Source organism: Mustela nivalis (assembly GCF_964662115.1).
Source record: "Mustela nivalis genome assembly, chromosome: 4".
NCBI lineage: Eukaryota > Metazoa > Chordata > Mammalia > Carnivora > Mustelidae > Mustela > Mustela nivalis.
Window position 1 is genome coordinate 70,579,128 of NC_139023.1, and position 17,178 is coordinate 70,596,305.

A 17,178-nucleotide genomic window follows, 5' to 3' on the forward strand; every position below is an offset into this window, starting at 1 on the left:
GAGAGAGGAGGAAGCAAGCTCCCCACTGAGCAGAGAGCCCGATGCGGGGCTTGATTCCAGGGCCCTGAGATCATTACCTGAGCCGAAGGCAGAGGCTTTAACCCACTGAGCCACCCAGGCACCCTGGGTTTTGGTTTTTTATCCATTCTGATACCCTGTGTCTTTTGATTGGGACATTTAGCCCATTAACATTCAGGGTAACTATTGAGAGATATGAACTTAGTGCCATTGTATTGCCTGTAAGGTGACTGTTACTGTATATTATCTCTGTTTCTTTCTGATCTACTATTTTTAGTGTCTCTCATTGCTTAGAGGACCCCTTTCAATATTTCCTGTAGAGTTGGTTTGGTGTTTGCAAATTCTTTCAGTTTTTGTTTGTCCTGGAAGCTTTTTATCTCTCCTTCTATTTTCAATGATAACCTAGCTGGATATAGTATTCTTGGCTGCATGTTTTTCTCATTTAGTGCTCTGAATATATCATGCCAGTTCTGTCTGGCCTGCCAGGTCTCTGTGGTTAGGTCCGCTGCCAATCTAATGTTTTTACCCTTGTATGTTACAGACTTCTTTTCCCAGGCTGCTTTCAGGATTTTCTCTTTGTCGCTAAGACTTGTAAATTTTACTATCAGGTGACGGGGTGTGGACCTATTTTTATTGATTTTGAGGAGTGTTCTTTGCATCTCCTGGATTTTGATGTTTGTTCCCTTTGCCATATTAGGGAAATTCTCTACAATAATTTCTCTCCAATATACCTTCTACTCCCTTCTCTCTTCTTCTGGAATCCCAATTATTCTAATGTTGTGTCGTCTTATGGTGTCACTTATCTCTCGAATTCTCTCCTTGTAGTCCAGTATTTTTTTGTCTCTCTTTTGCTCAGCTTCTTTATTTTCTGTCATTTGGTCTTCTCTGTCACTAATTCTTTCTTCTGCCTCATTTATCCTAGCAGTAAGAGCTTCCATTTTTTATTGCACCTCGTTAATAACTTTTTTGATTTCAACTTGGTTAGATTTTAGTTTTTTTATTTCTCCAGAAAGGGTTTCTCTAATATCTTCCATACCTTTTTCGAGTCCGGCCTAGAACCTTGAGAATCGTCATTCTGAACTCTAGATCTGTCATATTACCAATGTCCATATTGATTAGGTCCCCAGCCTTCAGTACTGCCTCTTGTTCTTTTTTCGTGGTGACATTTTGTCCAGATAAGATTTGCTTTCTCCTCCTCTAGAATTCCGCTGTTCTCCTTGGTGAATGAAGTTGGTCTTGGCTGGGTTTCTTGTTGATCTTCTGGGGAGGGGCCTATTGTAGTGATTCTCAAGTGTCTTTGCCAGAAGTGGGATTGCCCCGCCATTATCAGGGGCCAGGCTAAGTAATTGGCTTGGGTTTGCTTTCAGGAGTTTTTGTTCCCTTGTTTTATTTTAGTCTTTTATTTTTTCTTTCCTATTGACATATTACCTTTTCCTCTGTGGTTTATTGTTTTAGTGTTGCTCCAGGGTTTACAATATGCATCTCAACTTATTTCAAGCTACTCTCATTTTACTACTTTATGTCTACTTTAATCTTAAAGGATCTTATATTTTCCTCCTTCCATCCTTTATGCTATTATCATTCATTTAATTCCTCTCTATATATACTATGAAGGTCACACATATTTTTTCTTCAGTCAGCATCTTTTAATCTGACAGTTATTAGGAGAAAGTTCTATTATTTCGTTATCTTTTCTGACACTCTTCTTTTGTATAGTTAAAGATTTCATCTATTATTATTTTCCTTTTTTTTATTTAAAGATTTTATTTACTTATTTTACACACAGAGAAAGAGAGAGAGAGAAGGAAGGGAGAGCATAATCAAGGGGAGTGGCAGGCAGAAGGAAAGGGACATGCAGCTTCCCTGCTAAGCAGGGAGCCTTATGTGGGTCTCATTGTTGGGCTTATGTGGGGCTCACGGTGGGGCTCAATCCCAGGACCCTGGGATCATGACCCACACTGAAGGCAGACACTTAACAATTGAGCCACCCAGGTGCCCCATTTTCCTTCTTCTGATAAACTTCTCTTAACATATTGTGGTACATGTCTGCTGTCACAGAATCCTCTTAACTTTTAATTATCTGAAAATTTATTTTTTAAAAGATTTTATTTATTTACTTGACAGAGAGAAGAGAGATCACAAGTAGTCAGAGCAGCAGGCAAGAGAGAGGGGGGGAAGCAGGCTCCCTGCTGAGCAGAGAGCTGGGTGTGGGGCTCCGTCCCCTGACTCTGAGATCATGACCTGAGCCGAAGGCAGATTCTTAACCCATTGAACCACCCAGGCTGAAAATTTATTTTACCTTAATTTTTGAAGGATGTTTTCACTATGAATTTATAAGTTTATGATTATTTTAAAACAATCATTTCTTGAGTTATCTTGAGGCTTGTATTGTTTCTGTTCTCATCCTTTTACTCCTTTACCTAATATGTAATTTTTTCCTGATTGTTTTTAAGATTCTTTGTTACTATTTTCAGCAGTTTGGTTTTGCTGTGCCTTGGGGTGGTGTGTGTGTTTGCCTTGCTTTTGACTTTTGGGGATGTGGCTGTATAGTTTGTATCGAATTTGGGTAATATTTGGCTATTATTTCTTTGAATATATGTGCCTTCCCATCTCTTTTTTTGGGATACCATGTAAATGTATGTTAGACTGCTTTATATTGTTTCACAGGTCGCTGAGGATCAATTCATTCCTTAAACCAATTTTTTTTCTCTCTGCTTCATTTTGGAAAATGTCTACTCCTATTTCTTCAAGTTCTTGTTTGTTTGTAAAAGTTGGGGTTACTACCTACTCAGAAATAGAGTAGGTATTACTGGATAACCAAAAGTATTTACTTGTTAACTCTCTTATAGATAAAGAGAGCTACTGATTAGTAATAAAAAATGTCTTTGTTTTCAAGCAAATAGTATGATAGGGAAGCAGCTTTTACAAGGTAGGAAGAACAGTATGGTTTTTAAAAAATTAATAAAAAGTCATTTATTAATATATAACTTTCATGAATTCATACTTACAAAGGGCAGGACAACATCTCTCCTTGTGGATTTTCTTATGTTGTTTCATGTTTGTCTATCCATGAAAAGTAAGGCCGAGAAGTAAGTTTGCCTTTAAATGAGAGAAACTGCTTATAATAACCTCTTCTGATTGGTGATACATATTAGAATTTGTTTTATAAACTGCTAAAAGAAATACTCCCTTAAATTATAAACTCTAGTTACTCTGAGCTCAGACAGACTGGGTAACATTGATGTCAGGCAAGTGCAAGTCTTTACATATAGGTAGTTGATGATTTGAGTTTATTTTGTTACTTTGGTTAGTTTGAAAAATCATAATGTAACCTCTTGTTTAAAATATCAACTTTTCTATAAAGATGAAAATTAAAATTAGTAGTTCTATTCAGTACTTACTATGATTATATACTCTAGAATTTGTTTTCTAAGTGTTATTTTTAAATGAAAATACAAAATTACTACAAAAATTACTAGAATTAAGTATGGAGACAAAAAATTATATTGAAGTAGCGAAGACATTTTCAAACATGACATAAAATTGAGAATCATAAAAGAAATATCAGTAAATTTCAACTATATGAAAATAAAATTATTTGAATAGGGCAGAAAAAAAACTACCTATCATAACTATATCAAAAAATACAATATATATAGCTGACAGAGAGCTAATTTTGTATTAATTCCTAATATATTCCAGGATATTCATTATAGCATTATTTGAAATAGTACATTTTTGGAAACACTAAATGTCCCTCAACAGTAGTTGAGTTAAATAAATTATGGTTTATCCACAAATTAGAAAACTGTATAACTGTTTAGAACTGTACATGAAATAGCTTATAGAGTTATCTTGGCATATAGTAGGCTTCCAGTATCTGTTTACTGATGAATGAATGAGTGTTAAAGTGAACAAAAGCACTGTTGAACATACTCTGTATAGAATGCTATCATTTGTGGGGCGCCTGGGTGGCTCAGTGGGTTAAAGCCTCTGCCTTTGGCTCAATCATGATCCTAGGGTTCTGGGATTGAGCCCTGCATTGGGCTTTTTGCACCGCGGGGAGCCTGCTTCCTCCTCTCTCTCTGCCTCCCTCTCTGTCTACTTGTGATCTTTCTCCCTGTCAAATAAATAAATAAAATATTTAAAAAAAAAAAAAAGAATGCTATCATTTGTGTTTAAAAAAGAAAAAAAAAAGAGAATGTATACAAATGTGTGTGTATGCATGGAACACACCAGGGAATATATACAAGAAAGTGACAAGTTAGCAGAAGATTTGGGTAGATGAGAGATGGAGGTAGTAGTAGGCCCAAAGAGGGAAGAAAATGACTTTTGGTGTCATATGAATTTTGTAACATACGCATTTTTAAACTTTTTGAATAATTAATACTTGGCACAAAATACTGTCTTTGCAGGGATGAAAGTGAACCTGCCCAAATAGAAGATTTAAGTGTTGTTAAACCTGATGGCTGGCTTGATGATGAACCAAAATTTATTCCAGATCCTAATGCTGAAAAACCGGATGACTGGTAAACATTCTTCATCTTCACATGTTAATTTCGTACATTACTTACTTGCTTTTTGTTACTAGTTCATATGACTGACAGAGACTGAGGTTGCTCGCTGTACTTGAGGTCACTGTAAATGTGTAGATACACATTTTCATCTGTGGCACTTTTATGCTGAATTTTTTTCTGATTTCCTAAGGAATGAAGACATGGATGGAGAATGGGAGGCACCTCGTATTTCTAATCCAGCATGTCGAATTGGGTGTGGTGAGTGGACACCTCCACTGATAGATAACCCCAAATACAAAGGAGTGTGGAGACCACCGATGATAGATAATCCTAACTACCAGGTAAAAACCACTTGTTCCAATTCCACAGTACAGTTTAAAATGCTGTGATACTTCCATTATATATCAGTTACTGATAACGTTATGTTAACTTTTAGAAATTTGATTTGTGATAGTATGTATTAACTATCTTAAGAAGTCAAGGAAAATAGACTCCAGCTAATTTATATTTTAAAAGTAAAGTATTCTTGGGGCACCTGGCTGGCTCAGTCCATAAAGTATGTGACTTTTGATGTCTGCATTCTAAGCGCAAGCCCCACATTGAGCATAGAGTTTACTTTAAAAAAAAAGTAAATTATTCTTTATGTAATTTTCTGGGGGCATAATATTAAGCACTAAAGATCAATCACTACATACTGTTTTTTCCCTAGTAGTTGATGATTACTCTGAAATCAAGTTCTATGTTAGAATTAAACATAAGAAATGAGTTCTATGTAGGAGACCTCACATTGTACATTTTAGTAATTGATGCCTGTGTTTAATTAATGTGCTGCTTATTTTCTGGTGTTATTAAACTTTGGATTTTTTTAAGATATGAATTAGGTATCTTTTGAGTATACCTAGATTTTGGGGTAGAAATCTCTATGTTATCCATTTAACCCTCTAGCTTTATCTAATTATTCATTGACATTTTCTAATATTTATTATAGGGATGCAGTTACATATTCCATTTGTTTACTGTAACTTTTTCTTCTTAGCATTAATCACAGACTCGGTAATTTGGTAACTTCTTTGTTGAATGTCTGTCTCCCTCATTACTTTAAATATTTTGTTTATTTGACAGACAGATTACATGTAGGCAGAGAGGCAGGCAGAGAGAGAGGAGGAAGCAGGCTCCCTGCTGAGCAGAGAGCCTGATGCGGGGCTCGATCCCAGGACCCTGAGATACTGACCTGAGCCGAAGGCAGAGGCTTAACCCACTGAGCCACCCAGGCGCCCCTCCCTCATTACTTTAAATTTAATCAAGGAACCATGTCTCTGTTGATCATCACTCGGTCCCTAGCCTCTGGCATAGTGCCTGGTACAGAATAGACATATATGATGGAGGAGTGAGTGAGTAATCATATTGTTGAATTTTTTGATTTGGTTGAGTTTAATCAATCAGGAACTTTTACATTCAATTTTTTTTCTGAGATTTAACCATGACTGATAATTGATGCCCCTCATGGGTATATATTAAAAGGAGTGGCTTCCCATCTGCCTGTAGTTCAGGTCATGATCTCAGGGTCCTGAGATTGAGCCCTGCATCAGGATCCCTGTTCAGTGAAGGGTCTGCTTCTCCTTCTCCCTTTGCCCCTCCCTGATACTTGTGTGTGTTCTCTCTCTCTCTCTCAAATAAATAAATAAAATCTTTTTAAAAAGTACTTTATTAAAAAATTTTTAAAAACAAAACAAGTGGCTTCATATTTACCATACAGTGATCTCTCTGATTTGTGTAATTTTGATAACTTCTTGCTTTGAATAATTTTACTGAGTGTAAAAAAAAACTTGTCTAGGGGCGCCTGGGTGGCTCAGTGGGTTAAGCCGCTGCCTTCGGCTCAGGTCATGATCTCAGGGTCCTGGGATCGAGTCCCGCATCGGGCTCTCTGCTCAGCAGGGAGCCTGCTTCCTCCTCTCTATCTCTGCCTGCCTCTCTGCCTACTTGTGGTCTCTCTCTGTCAAATAAATAAATAAAATCTTTAAAAAAAAAATAAAGTCTATTTAAAAAAAAAAAAACTTGTCTAAAATAGTATCGCTTACTTGTAAAATTTAATTACTCAAGTTTGTGTGTGTGTTGGATTTTCCCTTTACCTGTTTTTGTAGTTTATTCATAGAGGACATTGTGTACAGAATGAGAAGAACCAAGTTCTTATTTCCAATGACTTGCTAATGAGTTAGTATCTGTTAACGTTTTCTTTTTTCTCCAATTAGTACTGCTGATTTCATTCAACAGCAATGACTTCTATTTTATTTATTTGTTTGTTTATTGAGAGAGCGAGAGCGAGACGGAAGGGCCAGAGGGGAAGGGAGAGAGAAGGCCAAGGAGGCTCCATGCCCAGCATGGAGACCAACATGGGGCTCATCTCACGACTCTGAGATCATGATCTGAGCCAAAATCAAGGGTTGGACACTTAACTGAGCCACCCAGGAGCCTCACAGACAACAGTGACTTCTTCAATAGCATTTATGATGAGATTGTTTTATTTGAATATGTCTTTAAATTATTTTTTCTTTATTATTTTTTTCCAGGGAATCTGGAGTCCTCGAAAAATTCCTAATCCAGATTATTTTGAAGATGATCATCCATTTCTTCTGACTTCTTTCCGCGCTCTTGGTTTAGAGCTTTGGTCTATGACCTCTGATATCTACTTTGATAATTTTATTATCTGTTCAGAAAAGGAAATAGCAGATCGCTGGGCTGCAGATGGTTGGGGAGTGAAGATAATGGTAGCAAATGCTAACGAGGTACAGTATTTACCATAGAGTAGTCATAGGACTTCGTCCTGGTTATAGGTTATACAAATGACCCTTAAAAGATAAAGGATACACAATAATTACTAAATGTACTTAAATAAATTTGCTGATAAAATATTTAGCCTTACTATATTATGACATGACATCATCATGAACTATATCATGGACTATATATATTTGTATGTCTTCATTAAATTATGATAGCATAATGGGATTTAATTACCTACTTGCTATTTATAAGGAGACTACTTAATATCCTGATCATCTAGTCAATTCACGGCCTAAGTGGTAACAGTGATATAAATATTATTCTTTATTCATTTAAAAAATATTTCATTTAGAGGAGTACAGAGGATTTTAAAATTTATTATTAAATTGTGTTCCAGTATTTTTTTACTCAAATCTTAACACTGTTTAGAAATATTAAGCTAAATATTTTGACACAATGCATCTTGGAGAGTGTATTTTTAAAATCAGTTTCTGTAAAGAAAAATACCTTATATTTGATTTCTTTGGACATTAGCAAAAGCCATCAAAAGAGTTGGTAAAGGGGTTTTCATTTTGAGACTTTTTAAATTTAGACACTTAATGATTTTAGATTCTATTTTAATGAGAGAAACAGTTTCCTCGCTGAAGATGGTGTGTGAAATTTCTTAGTAAAAAAATGAAAACAATAATTCCCAGGTTGATCTTATTAATAAGTTCTTTAAAAGTACAGAACCAGAATGAGTTATTGAGCATTGTATACTTATAAATGAAGGAGAGAATATATCCATAAAGAGTAGTTCTATCCTTAAGCTTACCAAAAAAATAAAAGTTTTCATAATTCTTACTGGTAGATATATTTTCTATTACTACTTGATACATGCCAGTAGAGTTTAAACTGCAGTGTATAAGATGAGAAAATAGAATATTTTAGCCTACAAGTTCATCACTCTTTAATATACAACATCTATGTAAAATAAGTTGGAGATTTGTAGGGGGTATTTCCTAATTAATGTTTATAAAATCTGAATTTCATTTTCATGCTTATTTCCTCTATAGCCTGGTATATTTAAACAATTAATGGCAGCTGCTGAAGAGCGCCCATGGCTTTGGTTCGTTTATTTTGTGACAGTAGGGCTTCCAATAGCATTAATTGCTTCATTTTGTTGGCCAAGAAAAGTCAAGGTAAAGAAATTGAATTTCCTTCAACTTAAAATAAATCTCTCAGTGTTTAGGTGTTCTATTGAGCAATGATTCTTTTTTTTTTTTAATTTAAAATCAGTTAATGAGCATATAATGTATTTTTAGTTTCCGAGGTAGAGGTCAGTGACTCCTCAGTCTTATAGAACACCCAGTGCCCTTTACATCGTGTGCCCTTCTTAATGTCCATCATCAGTTACCCCATCCCTCTGCCTCCCACCCCTCCAGCAACCCTCAGTTTGTTTCTGATAATTAAGAATCTCTTACAGTTTGTCTCCGTCTCTGGTTTTGTCTTGTTTCATTTTTTTCCTCTCTTCCCCTATGACCCTCTGCCTTGTTTTTTCAATTCTACATATGATAATTGTCTCTCTCTGATTGGCTTATTTTGCTTAGCATAATACCCTCTAGTTTCATCCATTTCGCTAAAAATGGCAAGATTTCATTTTTTTCAATGTCCAAATAGTATTCCATTTTGTGTGTGTATGTATGTATATATGTATATATATGTATATATATATGTATGTGTGTATGTATGTATATATGTGTGTGTATATGAATGTGTATGTATGTATGTGTGTGTGTGTGTGTATGTGTGTGTGTGTGTATACACCACATCTTCTTTATCCATTTACCTGTTGATGGATATTTGGGCTCTTTCCATAGTTTGACTGTTTTGGACATTGGGGCTATAAACGATGGGGTGCACATGCCCCTTCAGATCACTATATTTGTATCTATAGGGTAAATACCCAGTAATGCAATTGCTGGCTCACAGGGTAGCTCTATTTTCAACTTTTTTAGGAACCTCCTTGCTGTTTTCCAAAGTGGCTGCATCAGCTTGCATTCCCACCAACAGTATAAAAGGTCCCCCTTTCTCCCCATCCTCACCAACATCTGTCACTTCCTGGCTTGCTAATTTTAGCTATTCTGATTGGTGTGAGGTGGTATCTCATTGTGGTTTGGATTTGTATTTCCCTGATGCAGAGTGATGTGGGGTGTTTTTTCCTGTCTATTGACCATTTGGATGTCTTCTTGGGTGAAATGTCTGTTCATGTCTATTGCCCATTTCTTGATTAGAGGATTTGTTCTTTGGGTGTTGAATTTGACAAATTCTTTATAGATTTTGGATACTAGCCCTTTATGTGATATGTCATTTGGAAATACCTCCTCCCATTCTGTCAGTTGTCTTTTGGTTTTGTCTACTGTTTCCTTTGCTGTGCCAAAGATTTTATCTTGATGAAGTCCCCCAGTAGTTCATTTTTGCCTTTGTTTCCCTTGCCTTTGGAGACGTGTCTAGCAAGAAGTTGCTGTGGCTGAGGTCACAGAACTTGTGTTCTCCTCTAGGATTTTAATGGACTCCTGTCTCACATTTAGGTCTCATCCATTTTGAGTCTATTTTCATGTGTGGTGTAAGGAAATGGCCCAATTTCATTCTTCTGCATGTGGCTGTCTCCAAGTTTCCCAACACCATTTGTTGAAGAGACTGTCTTGTATTCCATTGGATATTCTTTCTTGTTTTGTCCAATATTCATTGACTGTAGAGTTGAGGGTCCATTTCTGGGTTCTATATTCCATTCTATTGATCTGTGTGTCTGTTTTTGTGCCAGTACCATGCTGTCTTGATTACAGCTTTGTAATAAAGCTTGAAGTCTGGAATCGTGATGCCACCAACTTTGGTTTTCTTTTTTAACATTCTTTTGGCTATTCTGGGTCTTTTGTGGTTCCATACAAATTTTAGGATTCTTTGTCCCAGCTCTGTGAAAAATTTGATGGTATTTTGACAGGAATTGCATTGAATGTATAGATTGCTCTAGGTAGCATAGACATTTTCACAATGTTTGTTCTTCCAATCCATGAGCATGGAAAATTTTCCATTTCTTTGTGTCTTCCTCAGTTTCTTTCATGAGTATTCTATAGATTTCTGAGTACAGAGCTGTTGTATCTTTGGTTAGGTTTATTCCTAGGTATCTTGTGGTTTTGGGTGCAGTTGTAAATGGAATCTGCTCCTTAATTTCTCTTTCTTCTGTCTCATTGTTAGTATGTGAAATGTAAGTGATTTCTATGCATTGATTTTATATCCTGCCACTTTGCTGAATTCCTATATGAGGTCTAGCAATTTGAGGGTAGAGTCTTTCGGATTTTCCACATAGAGTATCACATCATCTGTGAAGGGTGAGAGTTTGAGTTCTTTGTTGATTCATATGCCTTTTATTTCTTTTTGTTGTTTGGCTGCTGGAGGCTAGGACTTCTAGTACTGTGTTGAATAGAAGTGGTGATAGTGGACATCCCTTCCATGTTCTGACCTTAGGGGAAAAGCTCTCAGTTTTTCCCCCACTGAGAATGATATTCATTGTGGGCTTTTCATATATGGCTTTTATGATATTGAGGTGTGTTCCCTCTATCGCTACATTGTAAAGAGTTTTAATCAAGAAAGGATGCTGTACTTTGTCAGATGCTTTTTATACATCTATTGAGAGGTTCATATCGTTCTTGTCCTTTCTTCCATTAATGCAATATATCACATTTATTGATTTGTGGATGTTGAACAGCCCATGAATAAATCCCACTTGGTTGTGGTGAATAATCCTTTTAATGTACTGTTGGCTCCTATTGGATAGTATTTTGGTGAGAATTTTTACATCCATGTTCATTAGGAATATTTGTCTGTAGCTCTTCTTTTTGGTGGGGTCTTTGTCTGTTTTGGGGATCAAGGTAATGCTGGCCTTAGAAAATGAGTCTGGAAGTTTTCCTTCCATTTTTATTTTTTGAAATGGCTTCAAAGGAATAGGTATTAATTCCTTAAATGTTTGGTAGAATTCCCCATGAAAGCCATCTGGCTCTGAGCTCTTGTTTGGTGGGAGATTTTTGATTACTGCTTTAATTTCTTGCTGGTTATTGTTCTGCTCAAGTTTTCTGTTTCTTCCTGTTTCCTTTTTGGTACTTTATATATATCTAGGAATGTATCAGTTTCTTCCAGATTGCTTATTTTTTGGCATAAAATTGCTCATAATATGTTCTTAAAATTGTTTGTATTTCTTTGGTGTTGTTTGTGATCTCTCTCATTCATTATTTTATTTATTGGGGGGCCTTTCTCATTTTGGTAAGTCTGGCCAGGGGTTTATCAATCTTTTGTTTAATTTTAAAAATCTTATTTATTTCTTTAATTTATTTGAGACAGAGAGAATGAGTGAGAGAGAGAGCATGAGTGGGGTGGAGGGACAGAGGGAGATGCAGACTTCCTGCTGAGCAGGGAGCCCAATCTGAGGCTCAATCTCATGACCCTGGGATCATGACCAGAGTTCAAGGCAGATGCTTAATAGACTGAACCACCCAGGTCTCCCAATCTTACTAATTTCTTTCAAAGAACCAGCTCTTAGTTTCATTGATCCTTTCTATAGTTCTTTTGGTTTTCTATTCCGTTGATTTCTTCTCTGATCTTTATTAATTTTCTTCTCCTTCTGGGTTTTGGCTTTATTTGCTGTTCTTCCTCCAGCTCCTTTAGGTGTAAGGTAAGGTTGTGTATTTGAGACCTTCCTTGTTTTTTGAGAAAGGCTTGTAATGCTTTATACTTCCCTCTTACGGCCACCTTTGCTGCATCCCAAAGGTTTTGAACATTTGTGTTTTCATTTTCATTTGTTTCCATGAATTTTTTAAAACCCTTTTTTAATTTCCTGGTTGGCCCATTTATTCTTTAGTAGGATGCTCTTTAGCCTCCATGTATTTGAGTTATTTCCAGATTTTCTCTTGTGATTGAGTTCTCAAAGCTTTGTGGTCTGATAATATGCAGGGAGTAATCTCAGTCTTTTGGTACTGGTTGAGACCTGATTTGTGACCCAGTATGTGATCTAGTCTGGAGAATGTTCCATGTGCTGTCAAGAAGAATGTGTATTGCTTTAGGATGGAATGCTCTGAATATATCTGTGAAGTCCCATCTGGTACAGTGTGTAATTCAAAGTCCTTGTTTCCTTGTTGATTTTCTGCTTAGATGATCTGTCCACTGCAGTGAGGGGGGATGTTAAATTCCACTATTATTATTGTATTATTACTGATGTGTTTCTTTGATTTTGTTATTAATTGGCTTATATAATTGGCTACTCCCATGTTAGGTGCATAAATATATACAATTGTTAGATCTTCTTGTTGGCTATATATACCCTTTAATTTTGATATAGTGTCCTTTATCTCTTCTTACAGTCTTCAGTTCAAAATCTAATTTGTCAGGTTGCCTGGGTGGCTCAGTTGGTTAAGTGTTTGCCTTCTGCTCAGGTCATGATCTCAGGGTCCTGGGAATGAGCCCCACAGTGGGCTCCTTGCTTAGTGGGGAGGCTGCTTCTCCCTCTCCCTCTGCTGCTTCTCCTGCTTAGGCTTTCTCTATCAAAAAAATAAATAAAATCTTTTAAAAAAATAAAATCTAATTTGTCTGTTATAAGGATTGCAACCCCAGCTTCTTTTGATGTCCATTGGCATGAAAATTGGTTTTCCACCCCCTCACTTTCAATCTGGAGGTGTCTCTGAGTCTAAAATAGTCTCTTGCAGATAGCATATGGATGGATCTTGCTTTTTTAATCCAATCTGATACCCTCTGTCTTTTGATGGGGGCATTGAGCACATTTACATTCAGTATAACTATTGAAAGATATGAATTTAGTGCCATTGCATTACCTGTGAAGTCACTATTTCTGTATATTGTCTCTGTTTCTTTCTGGTTTATGTTACTTTTGGGCTCACTCTCCACTCAAAAGGTCCCTTTAAATATTTCTTAGGGCTGGTTTGGTGATTACAAATTCTTTTATGTTTGTCCTGGAAGCTTTTTATCTCTTCTTCTATTTGAAAGACATCCTAGTTGGATAACGTATTCTTAGCTGCATATTTTTCTCATTTAGCACCCTGAATATATCATGTCAGTCTTTTCTGGCCTGCCAGGTCTCTGTGGACAGGTCTGAGTGAGTGATTCTTAAAGTGATAAGCTAAATTTCCTATGAGTTCTTACTGCTGATTCAATGTGTTTGATATCAGTTATTGCCAAAAAAAAATCTTTTTTAAAAAATAGAACTTTGTTTTTACTAAAAATAGCTTTTGTTAAACTACCACAGAAAAAATATGAAGATTCAGAGTATAAAAAAACTGACATATGTAAACCACAAACAAAGGGAGCACTAGAGCAAGAAGTGAAGGAAAAGAAAGCTGCCTTGGAGAAACCAGTAGACTTGGAAGAAGAAAAAAAGCAAAGTGATGGTGAAACTCTTGAAACTCCTGAGAAAGGTAGGATTATGATAGGTAGGTAGGTAGGTAGCCAAAGGTAGGATAGTGATAGTGAGTTACAATGGGGACCCTGAGCCAAATTCGTAAAAAGGGAAGATTATCTGGTAAACACTAGCTATTACACTTATTGTCAAATATCTACAGTCTGAATCCCTGTGAGCCAGTGACTGTGGCAGAGAGGAGTAATGGCTCCTGCCTGGGTGCTGTACCCTGAGCAGTAATCCTGCTTACAGTTCTTGTTTTCTATGAAGAGAGAGATTTAAGAGCAAGTATGCATCCCACGTGTTGTAGCTGTTTGAAGGGGCTTTTCTTGCCTCCAAGAATGTAGCTGAGATGGGAGGCACAGAGAGAACAGCCTCTGGAGGAGAGAAATGGGTTTAAGGCCGGTAATGGCGGCCGCAAAATTAACACCAAGTCTTTTAGTAGCTGTTGTTCCTCAGATAGTTTAACATGTCGAATGAATAATTTAATGGCCCAAAAGGACAGCTGAATCATATGTTCTCTTTGCACCCTATACTAAACTAGTAAACATGCTCAAACTGAAGAACTAGGACATTTTGGTGGGTCTCCATTGAGATCTGCTTACACTCATCTAGGTAGCAATAAAACTGTCGATATTTGCCAGGTGTCTCAAGACAGGCTCCAGAACGAGCCCCTTACAATTTATGTCTTGAGCACTGTTTTTAACTTAATAGCTGATGAAACAGTTGACTTAAAAATCATTTTCTCTAAAAAATACACACGTATATTTACATATGTATGTGTTCATATGTATACATATATATATTTGTCTTTCATATTACATGTAAACTGAGTGCTTAAGAACTTCTTAAACCTGTCTTTTTCCTCAAATATGATTTATTTATAAAATGTTGTAAAATAATATTTGCAATTAATTTTTTAGAATTTTCTCATGACAGAAATTGCCTTTAAATATCAGAATTTAAATAAATCCCCTTGTATTTAATATTTCTAGTAGCAAAATTCTAATTCAAGTCTTTGCCTATAATAAAAATCTGTATTCTAGAAGAGGAAGGTGAACCTGGGGAAAAGAGTGAAGAAGAAATTGAAATCATAGAAGGACAAGAAGAGGGTAATAAATCAAATAAGTCTGGATCAGAGGATGAGGTAAACAAGTCTTTAACAGAAAATAAACTAGATTTTATGTACGATTGTTATCCATAAAAATTATCTTAACAAAACTGTCTGGTTTACAGAGAATCTTTTCAAGGTTCTACTATACAAAATTTGGCCATATTTCTCTAAACTTTCATAAGAGCCTCCATATTGTTTTTAAATGTATTCATAAAGAAGGTACGAAAATGCTATAATTGATATCCTCTTAATGCCCGATGAGAAAAAGTATATAGTAAGCCTGGGGTTTACAAAATAGAGCTGCATCTGTAAAAAATTATGTCTTTATCGTTAGTCTGTTGAAAATCATAATAAATAGACCATTTGAATATTTAAAAGATAATTCTCTTTATTACAAGACAGTTTTCTTTAGACCCATTATAAAAACATTATCATGATCTGAATAATTTATTGTCACATTTTGTAATATTTCATTAATTGGGTAGTTGAGTATCTGCCTGATAGGGTGTTTTTTTCTCAAATCTTTAATAAACTGGTTTTCCCAGTAACTTGATAGGTCTACCCCTTTCTGCATCCTGATACATAACAGAACTTTCTACAGTGCCTCTTTTTAGTCAGTTATTCTGGAATCAGAAACCATCCAGGATATGATTCCAAACCAGATCTTTCTCTTTTTTCCCAACATGTACCAAAGGCCTGTTTTCTCTACCTGCTGGCCCTTAGGAACTGCATGACCTCATGGCAGTCCCCATCCTTAGCGCCCTCAGTACTCAGTGCTGGGCAGGGGACTATCCCTGTTTTGCCTGGCCTCTGCATATGATGATGTAAACTTGCTGTTTTGTCTCTCTGAAGAAATCTCTTACATACATGTGTTTTATTGTTATTGTTTGTTTTCTAAAGCCTTTTCAATACATATACTTAGTTAAATGGTCTTAATTGCCTGTGAGTTCTTAAAGGGGTTTGGGGGGCACATTAATATGAATATACATATTAGAGGAAGCCGGTAAAGATAATTTCTTCCAGGACAGTCATCGTTTCACCTGTCACTCTCTTAATAACAGTACTTGTAATCATTCAGTCAGATTCATGTCTGGTTATATTTTGCTACATAAAACATTTTGTGTACCTTTAAAAATATTTTAATTCTTTGTCTTTTAGTCTTCTTATATATCAGGGGGCTAAAATAAGCCAACTTGTGTATAGTGTGACCTTGAAAATAATTATACCTATTTTGTATAATACCATTTATAACACCTTCATTATTTTATTTTGTGACACAAGTTTAATTTACATATGAGTGCTTATTGGATAAGGAAAGAAAAAAAAACCAGACTATAAATTTGATGTTTCCCTTCCCTTTCTCCTAATTTTCTTAAACTACTGTGTCAGAAGTTCTGGAAACGTCTCTGTAAATCTAGCTCAGCAATTCATTACTTGTAAAACTACTGTGATGAAGTTAGTGCATAATATCCCACAATGAAAAGATCATACAGCCTCTAATTAACTATGACATTGAGATTAAATTCCAAATGATAAAATAATTGAGTTGTTAGCACTATTCCTTGTCAGAGGTGTGTCTGAATCAGTCGAGTTATTCTAAAAATGTAATCATAACAAAGGGTGAGCAAATTAAAACACATTAACTTATGTACACATTTTTGACCAGCTTCATGAATTAAAGAACACATATAAGGTAGCACTTTTTAGAACATGTATTTTAGAGACTAAGAAATATGTTATTCACTAGTTACCCATTGTGTGAAAATAAGCATTTGCATCATTCTTTCTTCTAGATGAAAGAAGCGGATGAGAGCACGGGGTCTGGAGACGGGCCAGTGAAGTCCGTACGCAAGAGAAGAGTACGAAAGGAATAAACTATATCCAAGTATTTTTAATTCCTGAGCGAGATATTTGGCATTCTAACATCAGTGTGCCAGAGCCGAACTTGAGTCATTCTGTACGTTTCTAATATCTAGCAATGTTATTCTTCCGGACATTTATTTTAGTCTTTCTTTTCAGGGGAAAAAAACCACAAAACTTTGAAGTTACCCGGTCTTTGAATTTAGAATAAAAAAGAGTGGCACGTTACTTATCGGATTTAAGAGATTAATATCATTAGAAGTTACCGAGTTTTAAAAGTTGGAGAAAGTTTTGGTTTGTACAGAGCAAAATTGGAAAAATCAGTTACCGGAATTTCCTCTTAAACAGCTATAGGACGCTATAACAGGTAGTTCTTTAATAAGAATGAGTCTGTGTTCTGTTGTACAGAGCTAAACACAATAAAGTTTCTGTATGGTTGTTTGATTCTA

At 35.8% G+C, this 17,178-nt stretch overlaps 1 protein-coding gene across 1 annotated transcript in view; it reads left to right on the plus strand.

Annotated features, from left to right (window-relative positions):
* The window catches only part of CLGN (calmegin), a 58,245-nt gene extending 41,067 nt beyond the window's left edge, over positions 1-17,178 (plus strand). Inside the window, exons 9-15 of the mRNA XM_082728469.1 lie at positions 4,434-4,547; positions 4,726-4,876; positions 7,103-7,318; positions 8,372-8,497; positions 13,606-13,774; positions 14,802-14,902; positions 16,663-17,178. Of these exons, the coding sequence (XP_082584595.1) occupies positions 4,434-4,547; positions 4,726-4,876; positions 7,103-7,318; positions 8,372-8,497; positions 13,606-13,774; positions 14,802-14,902; positions 16,663-16,743 (958 nt within the window). The 3' untranslated portion in view covers positions 16,744-17,178. The remainder of the gene's footprint in view (positions 1-4,433; positions 4,548-4,725; positions 4,877-7,102; positions 7,319-8,371; positions 8,498-13,605; positions 13,775-14,801; positions 14,903-16,662) is intronic.